Raw genomic sequence first — 16072 nt, forward strand, 5'->3', positions numbered from 1 at the left:
AGGGTGGTGGGGAAGGGCAAACAAGTGGTTACTGATGGAACTCTGAGTTACTCTTTGGAAAGCGTTATTAGGTGGGGAGCGACTTTGCCTTTTACACTCATACCTGTGAATCTATTTCTTTATAGGATGATGTTTGGGTTGGGGAAAGGACTTTGAAAGAGTAATTTGGGGACAAGTACATGTTGGCCAATAAAAAAAATTATGGTTTCATATCAAGTTTATGGAGTTGATCAGATTTGACTCTTAGGAGGGCACCAATTGATTGGGAGGTTGAAACAAATTTATGAATCTTTCTATATCCACTATGTACCCAAGAGAGGGAAGGTTTTTTAAAGCCTAGAATCCACTTGAGGCAAGTTGGCTCCTAGATCTTTGAAATGTGTTTTTCTTGAATATAATACACTCATGATGTTATTGATGTTACAATCCTTAGCCCGCACACTTTGTGTCATGCAAGTGTCACTACTTTTTTTTTTGGTCAACCACATTGATTCAAACTTGTTATTTTCGATCACTTTTGTTGATATTGCCGAGTCTATTTACAGTTTCTTCACCCTATAGGCTAGGCCCAAAATATTGTTTGAGTGCTATGTATCAAATGTTGAGATTACAATCTCACATTGGGACTCTAAAGGCTAGCCAAGTATAGAAATTTTGGGCCACTCCACTCATTACCAATTGGCTTCAAGTTGGATGCCCAAATTTAATATGGTATCAAGTAGGTTATTAACTATTTCTTTGGCCCAAAGGGCTGTTTCTGCTCAACATCAACCACTAATCAAAGTCTACATGTTAGGCTTAAGTTATGCCACACGTGTGGGGTCGTGTTAGAGATTATTAATCCCACTTTGGGAGTCTAAAACCAAGCCAATAAGTATATAAATCCTGGGGCCACTCCACTCATTACCATTTGGTTTTGAATTGGATGCCGAAATTTAATTGGACTCATGTATGTATCATCTTTTTGTTTTTGATTGGTAAAATTCATTAATATGATAACATAATAGTATCACAGGCAATAGGCCACATAGCAAGGAGCTATGCAATGCCCAAGAAGACCCCCTCTGCCTGGTTACAAGCCTTTTTATAGTACAAGGGTAGACCGGGGGAAGTTTAGGAGAGATGGGGAGACCCAACAGAGCTACCGGTCGGGGCGGGGATAAGCTTGCTTTGAAGAATCGTGTTTTTTTTTTAATCCAGTTAAGTAGCTAAGGCTCAAGGGCAAGAAATGGCTCTACATACTATACCAACGGAGCAAAGCCCCTTCCATACGCTATTGATTGGTAGAGCTCAGAATGGTTTTTGAATCTTCTCCGCAGTTCTCTGAGCACCGATATTGTCCACAGCTTGTTACATACTTCTAGCTTTTGTTTTATTGAATGTAACTCTTCCAAGGTGAACTCTCACCCCATTGAAACATAGGTTAGCACATGCCCAATCATGTATCTCCTCTCTAATCCCTTCCACTACCTTGTGAATGTCTCTTTATAGTTGCTTAAATATCCTTTTGTTATAATATCTTCATATATTAGAAGTATCGGCCAATATATATTTGTGGAAGGCAAAAACACACAATTGCCATAAGTACATAGTTATCACCACCAATTTCAATGCAACACATGGCGGGAAGACGTTACAACTTACAAATCAAAGAAGCGGTCAATGCAGTGGTTACTTAATATATTGGTGTAATAGTGATACAATAAGTTGCACCAATAAAGGCATTTATGCAACATATTAGCCATGCAGTGGAGTTACATTTCATTGGCCTATAAATCAAAGTGCTTCCTTACTCACTGAAAGACACACAACTTATATGTCAAAACCACTCTACCCAACTCCATCTTCTCCATCTCCATTGTAATCTATACACAATATCATATCAATGAAATCATGGGTTAACGAATATTACCCCCCCACTAGATAAGCCAATTAGGATTCCCCTTCCCCACTAGATGTGGGAAATTAGGGTCTCCCCCCAAATACACAAAAAAAACACGGTCAACCCAAGTTGACATTTTTTTTTGTGTGTACTTAGGGGGGAGGCCCTAATATCCTCATCTAGTAAGAGGAAAATCCTAATTAGCTCATCTAGTGGGGGTAATACTAGTTAACCCTGAAATCATTCACCATTCCGGGTGGACGTAGGCACTTATCATGCCGAACAATCGAAATACTTCTGTCGTTTCTATTTAAATTATAGCATTAATGGGATGATGTGATGTTTATTTCAATCAAGACATTACCATTTACATTCTGCATCGGTTATTGGGTTGAGTTAGGGATGTCCATTTTGTCCGAAACCTGAAACCCGCCCAAAACCCGAACAAAATACCCCACCGAACCCTGCCCGAACCCGACAAAACCCAAACCCGAATCCAAACCGAAATACATAGGGTAGGGTTTGGTCACACTCTCAAACCCCGGACCGACCCAAGCCCGACCCGATAATTTAACCCTAAACCCGTTAAAAGGGCTAAAAAACCCAAAATCGAATCCGAACCGAAATCGAACCCCAAATCCGATTTCAATTGCATACTACTAACCTCATATAAAAGAATGAGTTAGATAAATATTTAGATTATGATCTCATTCATGTTTACAATGATGAGTTATTTAATATATTGGATTATGAAAAAATTTATGTTGGGATTTTTCAATTTTTCTAGTAATTGCATATGATCATGTGTCTATAGTTCATTCCAAGTCCATCTATTTTTAAATCATATCAAATAATTATGTCGAGTATAAGTGATAATTACTTCCAAGTTCATTAAAAGTTTTATTTTGTTTGAAGGATTGGTGGATAGCCGAAGAAGGAATAAAATGTAGATATATATTTCAAATAAAATTTTTATTGTCTTCTTTCTTCATTTATACTGGGCTTTATCCTACCCAAACCCGAACCCGAGCCCGATGGGTACCCGAAATATAAGATTAGGGTAGGGTTTGGTCACACTTCTCAACAAAATACCTAACTCTGAACCCGACCCGTTGAAAACCGGTCCGGGTTTGGGTACCCCGATACCCGTTCAAAACCCAAAAATTCGGGTTTGGGCCGGGTCGGATACCCGTTTGGACATCCCTAGGTTGAGTGTGTTAGGGTGTTTTACTGAACCTAGTTTGCGACCTATGTTGGTCAGTAGAAGCTATGGATGATGAGCTGAATAGTTCATTAATTATAACCTCTAGCACCCTTAATATGGTTATCTTGTAGTAAACAAGCTCCAAAAAGATAATTATTAGCGAAAGTGTGACCTGTTGAGGTCGTTCAAAAGTTGGCACGGTCATTATACGATGAATTAAGTGACCTTGGCCACAAGAGTCGAAGATATGAGAGTACTAAAAGTCCACCACTAATTTTGACATTAATCAAAATATTCTAGGTTACATGGACCGCCATACTAAAAGTCCACCACATATTGTATTTAATTTTGACATTTACCATCTAATTTAATAAATTTATAATTATTAAAAAATTAAAATTATTAAAATAGCAGACCACTTTAAATTCAAATAACAGTTTTGAATTTGTGTTGCATGGTCAAAGCCTTTGAATATGGTCAAAGTGATGCAAATCATGTGGTGGACATGTTCAAATTCAAGCCCAAGTCTTTATTCTGTTATTGTTATTTGTTTTTATTTATATTTTTAGTTGGTCCATGTGTCATTATACTATTGGTTTGCTTAGTTGTCAAGTAAGCCCTAGCTTATAAATAAGGGCTTGTAATAGATTAGAAGTAGGTTGTTTTGGATTAATGAAATAGTGTTAAAGCTTAGGCTTTTAGGGTTTTATCCATGTTTCCCTAATTGTAATTTAGGGTTCTATCTATTTTAATGATGTTGGATCAATTAGTCGATGCTTTGCCGATTAGATCACATCACAAAGTCAAAGGAATGGTTACATACGCAGGAGTTACATGTGGGAATGGTGTTAATAACCAGCAATAACTAATTGCATAGACTGGCGCAACATGTGCGTATCGCAATAGAAAAACAATGATATATTGATCTGCTCATGGTATGCATGAATTTAAGTTTCACAAATCATGGAAAAATGCACAAGTAAATATATATTAAAAGCTGGAGTTCTTCTTCGATGACGATATAAACGAAATTGGATGATAGACTTGTCTCAAATTCCATGTTGTGATGATGGAATTAATTTGGTGTCGAGCGTAGCTTTTTGACCAAGTTTTGTGGTTTGAAAATGAGCCAATTGTCTTTCTTGTCGCTGGATTTGACCACCATGAGTACATTTTGTATTGTTCTTGAATTGGTCAATGGTAGAACATGGAAAGGAACACGACATTTTGTCATGTCCCCACAGACAACGCCAAAAGTAATTGCAAATTTGAGTTGCATTACATCAATAGAATTTGCTAGTAAGTAAATAGGCATTGACACAAGTATTTTGGTGGTTCTGCATTGACCATGACCGGTGCCTACAATATGGGGAATGATTTAATTAGCTCTTTGATAGAGATTGCAATGGAGATAGTGGAGAAGAGTCGAGTGGAGTAGAGAAATGATTTTTGGTAGCATACATAGTGTGCCCTTTTGAGGAAGGAAACACTTTGATTTATAGGCTTATGCAGTATAACTCCATTGTATGACTGTTATGTTGCATGTATGCCTTTATTGGTGCAACTTATTCTATCACCATTGCAACAATAATTTATGTAACTATTGCATTGACCTCTTTCTTGACTTGTAAGTTGTAACTCCTTCCCGCCATGTGTCACATTAGCATTGGTGGTGATAACTATGTAATTACAATTCCAAAAGATAAGGTATTAAAAATTGGTTGTTATACTTTTGGGTGACTTCGTTTCAAATATATCTTCTTACAGATGATCTTCACTTTGGAGAGAACATTATAACTTGTAATTTTTCATATACTTGGAGTATTTGAGGTCAGAGATAAATGGATGTTGGTGCATATATTTATATTCCTTGTGCTTAGAGTCAATCCTTGAATATATTTTTTGGGACAATACACGTATCACATGTGAATGTGGGACTTTGAAAGAGATCTTTCTATATTGATTTATTGGTGTTATCTTCACAGAAAGGTTGGCTTCCCTTCAGCATTTAGTTCTTTGAAAGATAATTTTGTCCGAGCAAGGGGTCAAGTTACTGATACCCCCTTTCCATTTCCGATTAGGCACGAAGAGCGTGCTTCATATATGCCCAAAGGTAGTTGTTGGTAGTATTCTTTAACACGTGAGTAATTTCGGGCTTAACCCTTGGAGCAATTTAAGACTCCAGTTACTAGTTCTCACGACCAATCTTAACATATGTACTATGTTAGGAAGGTAATCTCTTATGATCTAAAGTTACCTATGTTTTCAGTAGAAGGCCTTACGCCAGGCATAGAAGAGTTTCAAATAATCGGCGATGCCAAACCAGGAAACACACTGCGGGCATGTGGCTATCCTGTACGCGGGACTTCTCTTTGTATATTTCAGGTGATTGTGTAATGCATTTGTCTCTCAGTATGTCTAGTATATCTTTGTTATCAAATAACATACGTTGTTGAATTGCATATCTAGTGGGTTCATCATCTTCAAGATGGAACTTGGCAGTACATAGAGGGTAAGTATCAGATTTGTATTCAAAAAATACTTTGTAACTCTTTCAATGTCGTTTGTCACTTCAGTCTTGTTCTTTTGGTTTTATCATTCAGGAGCCACAAACCCAGATTATGTCGTGACTGCTGATGATGTTGATAAACTTATTGCTGTTGAGTGTAGGCCAATGGATGATAACGGTCATCAGGTATCCTCACTAGCTTTATATGCAAAGATGTTGTGGCGTTACAACTTTCTTCTCTTTGTATGTTAATCCCTAGGCTGATTTTGTTAAATTATAATTTGGCTTGATAATTGTTATGTTAGTTACTTATGTGAATTAATATAGTTTGAAACGACTCAATATCATAGTTGGAAGGACATTAGTTTTCTCCCTACTTGGCATTTTTCAAACGAGTTTCTGCCTATTGCATGTATTTTACTGTCTTGTGTCATCAAGAACAAGTTTGCAACCTCAAGTTCATGGTTAAATCTAGACAGGAATTTGATTAAGCCTGTACTTAAGACAAGTGTGAATGCGCAGGGTTTTGAGTTCAGACATATTGGTACCTCTATGCATAGGTCTGTTTTTCTCGGCTTCTCATGCAGCATGGCGTTGATTATGAGAAAACAAATTAGAAGCAATCTGAGTTGTTGATTAAAGTAAAGAAAGTCAACAAAAGACTAAGCAATTTCCACACTTACAGTTAGAGAAGAACCTTGGTTATTCGATTTTAGTGGGCCTGCTCGAGCATTTTAATCTCTCCCACTCTCCCTACTTACAAAACTTTTGTCACAATCACAATCACAACTGTTCAGCGGTGACAAACTCCCACAAAATCAAGGACTTCAATCTAAATTTGACTATTGAAAAGGAAGTTCCCATGGGTGCAGCGGCCTTGAAAGAGTTGAAATTCCAAGACTTTGTGGTCAATTGGGACTCTGTTGTTAAGTTTTGGTGTTGTAGTCCTTGTAGATCAGAAATTAGAACCTCGTAATGTAGGGCCTTATTAAGTGGAGGGTAGCTAATATAGCTATAATGTGCATCAGTTATTTTTAAGAAATGAGTGAAATATATCTTTTACCACTAAAATAAATAAATAACAAATAAAAAAAATGACATAACAAGCACCACTTTCACTTTCCCATTTAGAATGTGATATTGTTCCTGTTACCTGTGTCACAAAATTAGTGCTTCAAATTTTGTAGGGGGAGCTGGTGAGGCTGTTTGCCAATGATCAAAGGAAAATTGCATGTGGTAAGCCTATTTGGTTTTGAGATTATTTGTGCATCTTTCATTTTGATTGCTGAGAACTTGTAGTTCTTTTGTTTGAAACTAGGAAACTTTAGAATTTTGAGTGTGAACGAGTGAATGTATGGTGTGTAAATTATTTCTATGCATATGCATATCGAAGCTTAATGTAGTGGAAAGTTTGCTTTTCCCAATGTTGCTAGGTTTATGCACAATGTATATAAAAATAACTTGTGACCTTCTAGAGAGACATTCGATTTAGCTTGGGGAATTGGTAGCGCTTTAGGTGTCGGTAGGACAGGTGAGTGGAGTAGAAACTCCTGTATCTGGTTTTCCACAGATTATAAGATATATTTGTCCTAGTGGATCCCCTTTTTTGTGATTTCAAGAGGATATATAATTGAAATCTAGTTTGAGATCAGCGCTTTAGGTGTCGGTAGCACAGGTGAGTGGAGTAGAAACTCCTGTATTTGGTTTTCCACAGATTATAAGATATATTTGTCCTAGTGGATCCCCTTTTTGGTGATTTCACGAGGATAGATAATCGAAATCTAGTTTGAGATCTTAATACTTATGATCAGATAGGACGTTGTGGGAAGAAGTTTGGAATCTGAGTTGGAGTTTAGGGGCACTATTGAAGTGCATTTAAGGATGCTTCAAAGATTGTCTATGGACAGCACTTTGACTGTTGCGTCTTATAGCTACTTTTAGGTTGACAAGAACTTGCTTTATTAAATGCAGTGACAATAATACAACTAAAACTCTGTCATGCAACAGCATTGAAATCTCTGTGATTGTATATTTTGCTCACATACATTGTTTCTCAGATATAACTGTTTTTGTTATTGAATGTTATGTCTATTTGTCAACTTGTAAGTTTGTATTTGCGTTGAAGTTTCAGTAAGGAGTCCTATGTAGATTATTTTTAAATTAGATTAGTCACGATGGGTTTTGACTCCCTATATGCATATCATATGATGACCAAGTAGCACATCTTTGTCAATATCAATAACTTTCTCTTGAATGGCAATTATTTCCACTAGCATGGTAATTGTGTTAAAAACTTCAAATCCTGTACACTACAGATCCAGAGATGAATTTTGAGATCGAGACCTATATCTCAGCAGGTCGAGCTAGATTTGACACATCTTTGTTGGTAGGTGGCTATTACCTTCAACGCTTTTTTTTTTTTTTTTTTTTTTTTTTTCCCGCTGGGACTCTCTTTGTCTCTCTACAATATTTGAACAACTTTCGGTGATCAGACTCCAATTGTACTTTTTTCTAACAGTTAAAACTTTAACTTGGTTATACTTTGTTTTCCAATATTTATGGAAACTCTTACATGGTAAACTTCCAAGTTCTGAAAGATTTTATACAGTCTCTGTAGACCATCAGTTAATAATGAACTGTTTTTATTTTGTGGAAAATAAATTTAGATTTCAGATGCGAGTGCTATTAATCCAATAGAGTTTTTATGCACAATGCGCTCCATTGGAAATATTTTTTCCCATCATATATACTAGTTTTTTTCTGGTTTACATCATAACAACATTCCTTGAAGTAGTTAGTAGCTGTATCATCATACTTGAAGAGGAACCCATGTTATTGGTTATATTAACATGAAAAGCCCATTTTCCATGTCTTTTATTTTGATTGCGGAGATATATTGAGTCTTTTACTATGACACGGTTCAGTCTTTATTATGTGTCATCGTGTGTAGGCCACATCGGGTATTTTAAATCCCTGAATCATAATATGCAAAATCATGGGGCCTCTTCACTCATTACAGCCATATTTCAAATTCCATGTAAGGACCTTATTAAAAGACAGTTGCAGCCTGCTTGTTATCCCTGTTATTTGTTTTCTCCCAGAACAAAGTTACTACTTGATATTTGCCCGACATAACTACAAATAAGTTGATTTTGTTGTCGTTGAATGGTTAAGTTCACCCATATTCATCCTTCTGTTCAATATCCCTAAGACCCTAATCACCATGTATCACCTAGTACGTATAATTGTGGAATTTAAATAACTGATTTTATTGTTTGGATTCAATGTAGTTTGTTTTATTGGGAAATAGAGTTCTTTTATCCTAATGAGAACTTTTACATGGCATGTTGAACAGATTGATGAAGTTTGGCAGCAAACAAGGTTTATATTGAAGCGTTCTACCTACCAAGTTAAGATCAAGAGTACAGATGTTGCAGTAATCGAGGAGAAATATTCTGCTGACTTGTCTGTATGTTGTCATGCTGTCATCCTTCATTTTGTTTGATGTGCTAGAAGCCATTTAGATGATTAAGAATATTGTTGTTTAGTCTCTTCAAAATCTGATAGTATATGCAGAACGGTGGTGAGATAGTCATATAGAATGTCTTAATGAATATATTTTCCCATGTTTCGTTGTTTCTAAGGTTAGATGTTACATAACCAGATTACCTCTTTATATCAAAAGTTCCACAGAGCTTGAGTACCGTTTATTACTAGATTAAAATAATAATTCAAAAATTGCTGAAAACTTGGAATATTATTATCGCAAGCTGACTTGTGCCAAAGGTATGGCATTCACCTAAACTATATTGAAGGCATAGCTTTCATGGGCTCGAAGGAAGACGTGCTACATGAGTGCCGAAAGGTAAGGGTCACCAGTAGCTCATGGGCGTGATGGATGTTTCTGAAGGCACCTTCATAGCGCACTACATGAGTTAATATGCCCTAGTTACTGCTAGGCTAAGGGTGCTGAAGGCACGAGGTTATATGTATGAGATATGTCCATGATAATAATATAATGTAATATCACGTGGAATGTGTGCTTTATATGGTAGTATGCATAACATGCCACTTATCGCTTTCTTTTATCTATTTCTTATCAATATCAATATCATAGGATAAATTCTCTATCACTTTTATAACCATTAGTACCTGACTCCAATTTTGTTGCAACTTTGACATTGAACAAATGTAAATTGGTCACATAATCAATCAAAATTTTATTTTATTTATTTATTTATTATTATTTTTTTTTAATATAGTCAGAACTGAAATGAAAAGATGTTCTTTGTGTTCTTTGACAACCTTGTTCTTTGCGAAGAACTTGAATTCTCACACAAGAATTCAACTGAGAAAACCTTTCTCTAACACTTAAACTTTATTATTCTTTAACTCTAACAATGGCCAAAGGCCTACAATATAATATATAGCTAAAGAAACTTTGAATTTAGAAGCTAGCCTTCTAATTCAAATTTAGAAACTATTATACCTAATTTTCGGAATTAAATATAAACCCAAAAATAACCTATGCTAAAAACAACAAAATAGCACCTAAACATAATTAGAAGTAGCTTTAATAATATATGAACCCAATATGGAACTAAAACAAGGGTTTGTAACTCTTGGATGCTTCATAATCGGCTGAATCTAACCAATTTAACTTGTTGGGACTCGACTGTGCATGGATGAAGACTTCTTACCAAAGCCGATGAACTTCGGTATACACCAATTGGTAGATCTCATCCTTGAGAGCCGGCTGAGAAATAGGGGTTGCTCAAGTAGTTAAGTGTTTGTACGCAACACATCCCTGAGGCACCCAGGCGATGTGGGACTATTAGTGCCCCCTCTCAATTCCAAAGATGGAGGCTTTTGAGACTCCCCCTCCACGCAAGGCTAAAGATATGAATCCAATGTGTCCCTGCAATACACCGTCTTGAAACCGTGATATACCCATGGGAAGAGCTGATCCTTGGAAACCAGCTTACACGAGTGGTCAAACGCTTATACACAAAAATCCCTGAGGTTTTAATGTTAAACACTGTATGCCCTTTGTATAAACCTCAAAAAAAGATATACAGCTTGATATTTTTGCTTTATCTCTATTCTATCAGTTATATGTTAAACTATTAGTCAAAAGATCGAGAATATTGTATCCAGCTGAAGTTCATTGATATTTGTCACACTTTGATATTGCAGATCAAAATTCCGTCTGGCCTCTCCACACAGTTTGTTTTGACATGTTCAGATGGGACTTCTCACCCATTTAGCACATATAATGATGTTCGGTAAGAATTTCTCAATGCAAAAGAATTCTTGTATGTTATAATTGTGATATCCACTCTAGCGTCTTTCTGTGCAATTCTACTTGAATCATACTTCTGTTGTAATATATTGGAATGTTACTTGGTCTAGTACGTCTTTTTGGTGGACGACTTTGCTGCCTTTTTATTAATTTCTAGCTACATTGTTTTGTCCTTTTACATCATATGATGTTTGTGGATCCCACATGAAGACATTGGCTAATTTTTGTTGAAGCCCACCTCCCTGCATGGATATCTCTAATCATTTGAGAGAGTCCTGTAGAATACAAATTCATTAACCATGGCCTACTGGTCATGCCTTCGGAGGTTGGGCCCAAAGTATTGGGTTCAATTCCAACCTTGACCTGGGTAAATGTGATATTTAAAGAATGTGAATAAAGTTCTAATTATCAAAATGAATTTATTATCTGTTAGATAAATTATGAAGATAAACGCAACTTTTTGCAACATTGAAATTGTTGAGTGAGTTGATTTTGTATGGATAGTATCAATAGTAAGTAATTGTATGCACCAAAAGGTAGCCTTAACTCTTTAGCATGCAAGCGTTGTGAGTCTTTCTTGTCTAAATGCTTTTGGCAAAGTAGATGCTCATTTTGTTTATTGTTCATTGTGAAAAACACTTGTCCTTCATATGGCTTAGCAATCGGCAGTGTAAGGCAATACTAAGACTAAACAATCAACAATTTACATTTTTATATGGATTTTTTTAGACCAAGTAATACGATGTAGGTTTAGACTTTGAGACAAGTCACAGCCTATATGAAGTACAATTTACAATGTGGAACATAGTGCAGGCATGTATGGATAGTTGATGCATTGTGGTGTGTTTGAGTGGTTAGAAGTTACATCTCTGGCTTTGTTGTTCTTCTCGTGATGTCTTTTTCTTAATATTTGAAGTGGTGGCTTTGATTTCCTCGCATTTGTAATCATGTGATAAGGTGTTAAGCATTTCTAAGCGGTAGGGGATTCTCGTCCTTTTGAGCTTAATCAATTTTGTAGGAGAGGAAGGTTCTCTAGATTTAAGATGTATTTCTTAGGAATACAGCTTTGGTCCTTTTGAGCTTAATCAATATTGTAGGAGATGAAGGTTCTCCAGATTTAAGATTTATTTCTTAGGAATAAAGCTTGGGACGCCTGACCCCATCTATTTCAAAAAAGAAAACCACTATTAATGTGTACTGTGTCAAATACAAAATTACTGATTCCGATAGTGATTTCTGGCATACTAGTTTATATATATATATATATACAGCCCGGCTCTCAAACGGATGTACTTATTCTCCTAACTTACGGACTTGAAGAAAAAAAGTAATCTCACTTGAGTAAAAAGAAAAAGAGGAAAAATTTCCTATTTTCTCTCTTTGTGACTCTCTCCATCCAAATTCTCTCTCTTCCGTCTTAGACTTTTATCACTCCTGTTTCTCTCCTACAGTCTTTCTTCTCACGTCACTACCGTCTCTTCTCTAGTTCTCGCCATATTAACAAAAGGAGAGAAAGAAAACTTAACCCCCTACTCTCAACAAAAACCAAATCGAAATGGAGTAAATACTATTGGCAATTGAAACTATAACGAATCTGAAGCAACTGTTTTCTTAAGTTGAAATGAAATTATTGATGATTACTAGAAAATGATAAGTTGTCGATGGTGGTGGTTTGGTGGAGGCGTTTGGGGGACTTAATGATTAGTGCACCATGAACATCTTTAAAGACTTCACGCTCAATTTGTTGCTGGACCAATTCCTAATTGCTTCAAAACATGGGGATGCAAACTTTTCGCATGATACTTAAAATGGTCAGCAACAAAGTTCTAGGTCCCAAAACCAATTTTCTGGTAATGCAATCCCAAACTTTGATCCAGATACTTCACATGCTACTTTGAGGTACTTTAACCAATCAAATTTTCTTTGTAGAAACAATGCCCCATATGCCTTCACCAGAGTCCAGACCACCATCATCTATAAATCCCCAAAATACCTTTTTACTTTATTCAATTCAATTCAATTATATTAGAGCATGCAAACCAACAAAAACCATAGCGACTTTATTCTCCTTCTCTGGTTCATCAGTAAGTTGTAATCTCTCGATCTCTTTGTTTTTCCTTATAACAGTAAGTTCTTTGTTGTCATTATTCACAATTTCAGTTTATCCTATAACCCAACCTTATTATTCTTCAATACCACCAACTACCTCTTGGTGTCACTGGACCTGAGAGTTTGGATTTTGACTGCAACGGAGAAGGTCAAATTTTCAAGTGGGAAGGACGTGGTTTGGAGAGAATTTGCACATTGGGCAGTATAGATTGAGGGCATTATGTGATAGCGAGAATAGTATGGAGAGAGAGAGTCACCAAGAGAGAGAAAATAGAAATTTATTTCCCTATTTTTAGTGCGTGGGTTTTTTAGTTTCTTTCTCATGTGAGATTTTTTTTTTTTTTTTGTCTAAGTCCGTATAAGGACGTAAGGCCTAAAGAGTAAAATCATATATATATATATATATATATATATATATTTTTTTTTTTTTTGAGAGGGTGGGGGGTACAAAATTATTGTGAAGATTCTTACTCTTCAATTGCAGCATGTGATTGCCCCCCATCCCCATCTCCCCCAGCTTATATCAAAGTTTCAACGCGGTTCATTGGATGGTCAACAAATCATTGATGAGGTGTTGGTTGCAACTGAACTGATTGACTCATGGAGAAGACAAGGTCATCCTGATCTACTTTCGTTAGTGCTAGTTGGGACTTCCTAGACTGTGTTTTAGGAAGATTTGGATTATCTTGGTGGATGAAGCTGATGCAATCGCAATTGCAATAAAATTCTCAACAAAACTTCATTCAATTCAATCCAAAAACTACTATGGCCAAAGAAAGGCCTACATGATTATTTATAATTTCCAATGCCTAACAATTTAGAAACTAATGGAAAAAGAAACTAACAAGAATACCTAAATTCATAACTAGAAATAGCCTAAAAAGAAAGTAGTCTAATTTGTAATTATGTAATTATTAACCCTAAATCACATAAGAAGCACTCACAAAAATGGCGGTGAAGGAGCAGGAGTTAGGGGGTTTCAATCAGTTGACGATAGTGCAACAATTCCAGTTTTGCAGTATGTTGATGATACCGTGGCATTTATAGACAATGACGAGGATCAAATAAGAAATATTAAGTCAATTTTCACATGGTTTGAAGTTGTTTCTGGGCTTCATATTAATTTCAGAAAAAAGTGTTATGTATGGGGTTGGTGATATGATAGGGTGACACAGACACGGATACGGAGTGTATGACACGGGGAAATATAAAAAAAATGAGGTATATCACACACAATGTGTCCGTGTGTGTCCGACACGGACACGTGGATACGTATCCGACACGGATTATTTTTGAAATATGGCGTGTCCATGTAACATAGGATAGGGTGTAGAATTGGTTCTTGTCCGGCTGCGTATCTGGAATACCTTTGGTAGCTCATAGCCTCATGTAATGCCAAAAGCTTGGGGGATTGGGATTTAGGAGGCTTAGAGCGGTAAACATGGCCTTGCAGACGAGATGGAAATGGAGATTTTGGGAGGAGCAATTGTCACTTTGAAAGGAGGTGATTTGAGATAAATATGACCTAGAGCCTACGAGATGGTTTGCAAAGAAGTCATTCAACACTTATGGATGTGCAGTTTGGAAAGGATAATGAACAACATAAGTTTTTTAGAGGAAGGATTAAGTTTCATAGTTGGAGATTCTGCAGGAGTGCGGTTTTTGCGAAGATAAGTGGTGTTTGAACCTTAGCGACCTAAAGCGTTGGTCTAGTGTACTGCTCACTCACTAAATCCATGCACTGACTTATTGGGAGCAAAAAACATTAGAAAAACGCCCTCTAGAATAAACAATGCGTGCTTTGTCATGTTTGGAAAGCGTGTGCTCTATAATGTCTGCAAAAGTTGTTGTCCTTTAGTGTCTTGTCAAACCAATGTTTTATTTTAGCAAGGGTCAAAGTGATTTGCAGTTTGGGGCTTGTGATTTGCCACTCTTGGCATAGTTTATTGATATTAAATAATGACAAATCATGGTCACTTTTCTGGTAGTTATTGCATGCTCATAGGCTCATAGCAAGTGGTCAATAACTCAACATCATCTCATGGCCAGTTCCCAACTTTTCAACCGAAAAAGAACACTTTGCATTTAGAAATTGGTTCCATTGCCTCACACACCAAAGTTATTGTAAATCTGACGTGCACTAATTACTTTTACTTAAAAAATGTGACATTTTAATCCATATAAACAACTATGTGAACATTTGCTACAAACTACAAAATTGCTATAAAAATATGCTTACTTCAAAATGGTATAAATTTCCTCTATTTTAACTATTGTATACGTGCTCTCAAGGCGCTTAGAATAGTGAGAAATTTGGGGTTAGGGTGCTTTAGTGCTCGTGATTCCGCTCTCGCTTTACGTTTTGGTTGCTTAGGTTTGAACTAATTGCTTAAGGAGGGCTTAGGCCAACTTTATGCTATTTCGATCAACAACAGTGGACTGATTAAGCAACATTTGCATTGGGAGGTAGTAGCTATTCGTGGAACTTAATAGTCAAAGGTTAGATATGGCTCCTGATAGAATAAAATGGCATGGGAGAGTGAATGATTTTTTAGTCAAATCAATATACGAGTGACTGAAAAGGAAGAGAATTGAGAGGCCAAACATTGGGCTTACTGATTTTCCTTACAGTAAAGTATGGAATAAGAAAGTGTGGAAGGTTTCGTTTTTGAGTTTTTTCATATTGTCTATGATTTGGGGTCACACTCTCATGAATGATAATCTCAAAAATAGAGGTACGAGTGTTGTATGCGGAAGGAATGAGGAGTCGACCACACAACTCGTCATGGAGTGTACATTCTTGATAAGAGCATGGGAACTGTTGCTTTGTCCGTTCATAAATTTGTCGCTTCATCCCTTCAGGGTACGTATGGACTGGTCGGTTAGTATTGTTGATGTTCCAAAGAGATGGAAAGCTTCTAATCTATGGAAGGTTTTATTTGATGCTGGTTGTTAGGGTATATGGCTCAAGAGGAATTCAAGGGTGTTTGAGGATAGATTATGCATTGCTGAACAAATGTGCTATTCAATTAAAAGTATGACTTGGAAGTTGGGACTGGTTCTTTA

The 16072-nt window shown here is 36.4% G+C and overlaps 1 protein-coding gene across 19 annotated transcripts in view; it reads left to right on the forward strand.

Moving 5' to 3' along the window:
- LOC147524544 (uncharacterized) overlaps positions 1–16072 on the forward strand; it is a 54103-nt gene that overhangs the window by 23135 nt on the left and 14896 nt on the right. For 14 of the 19 annotated variants that reach the window (XR_015219736.1, XM_086603709.1, XM_086603671.1 and 11 more), the window contains 8 exons: positions 5072–5199; positions 5356–5471; positions 5556–5598; positions 5690–5781; positions 6783–6831; positions 7911–7981; positions 8951–9064; positions 10792–10880. Coding sequence is in view for 18 of the 19 variants with exons in the window: in XM_086603709.1 (XP_086459835.1) it covers positions 5072–5199; positions 5356–5471; positions 5556–5598; positions 5690–5781; positions 6783–6831; positions 7911–7981; positions 8951–9064; positions 10792–10880 (702 nt within the window). In the remaining variant the exon portion in view is untranslated. The remainder of the gene's footprint in view (positions 1–5071; positions 5200–5355; positions 5472–5555; positions 5599–5689; positions 5782–6782; positions 6832–7910; positions 7982–8950; positions 9065–10791; positions 10881–16072) is intronic. The other 5 variants (XM_086603682.1, XM_086603670.1, XM_086603674.1 and 2 more) reach the window with 1 other exon arrangement.

The sequence above is a fragment of the Coptis chinensis genome, chromosome 1, assembly GCF_015680905.1.
Source record: "Coptis chinensis isolate HL-2020 chromosome 1, ASM1568090v1, whole genome shotgun sequence".
Lineage (NCBI taxonomy): Eukaryota > Viridiplantae > Streptophyta > Magnoliopsida > Ranunculales > Ranunculaceae > Coptis > Coptis chinensis.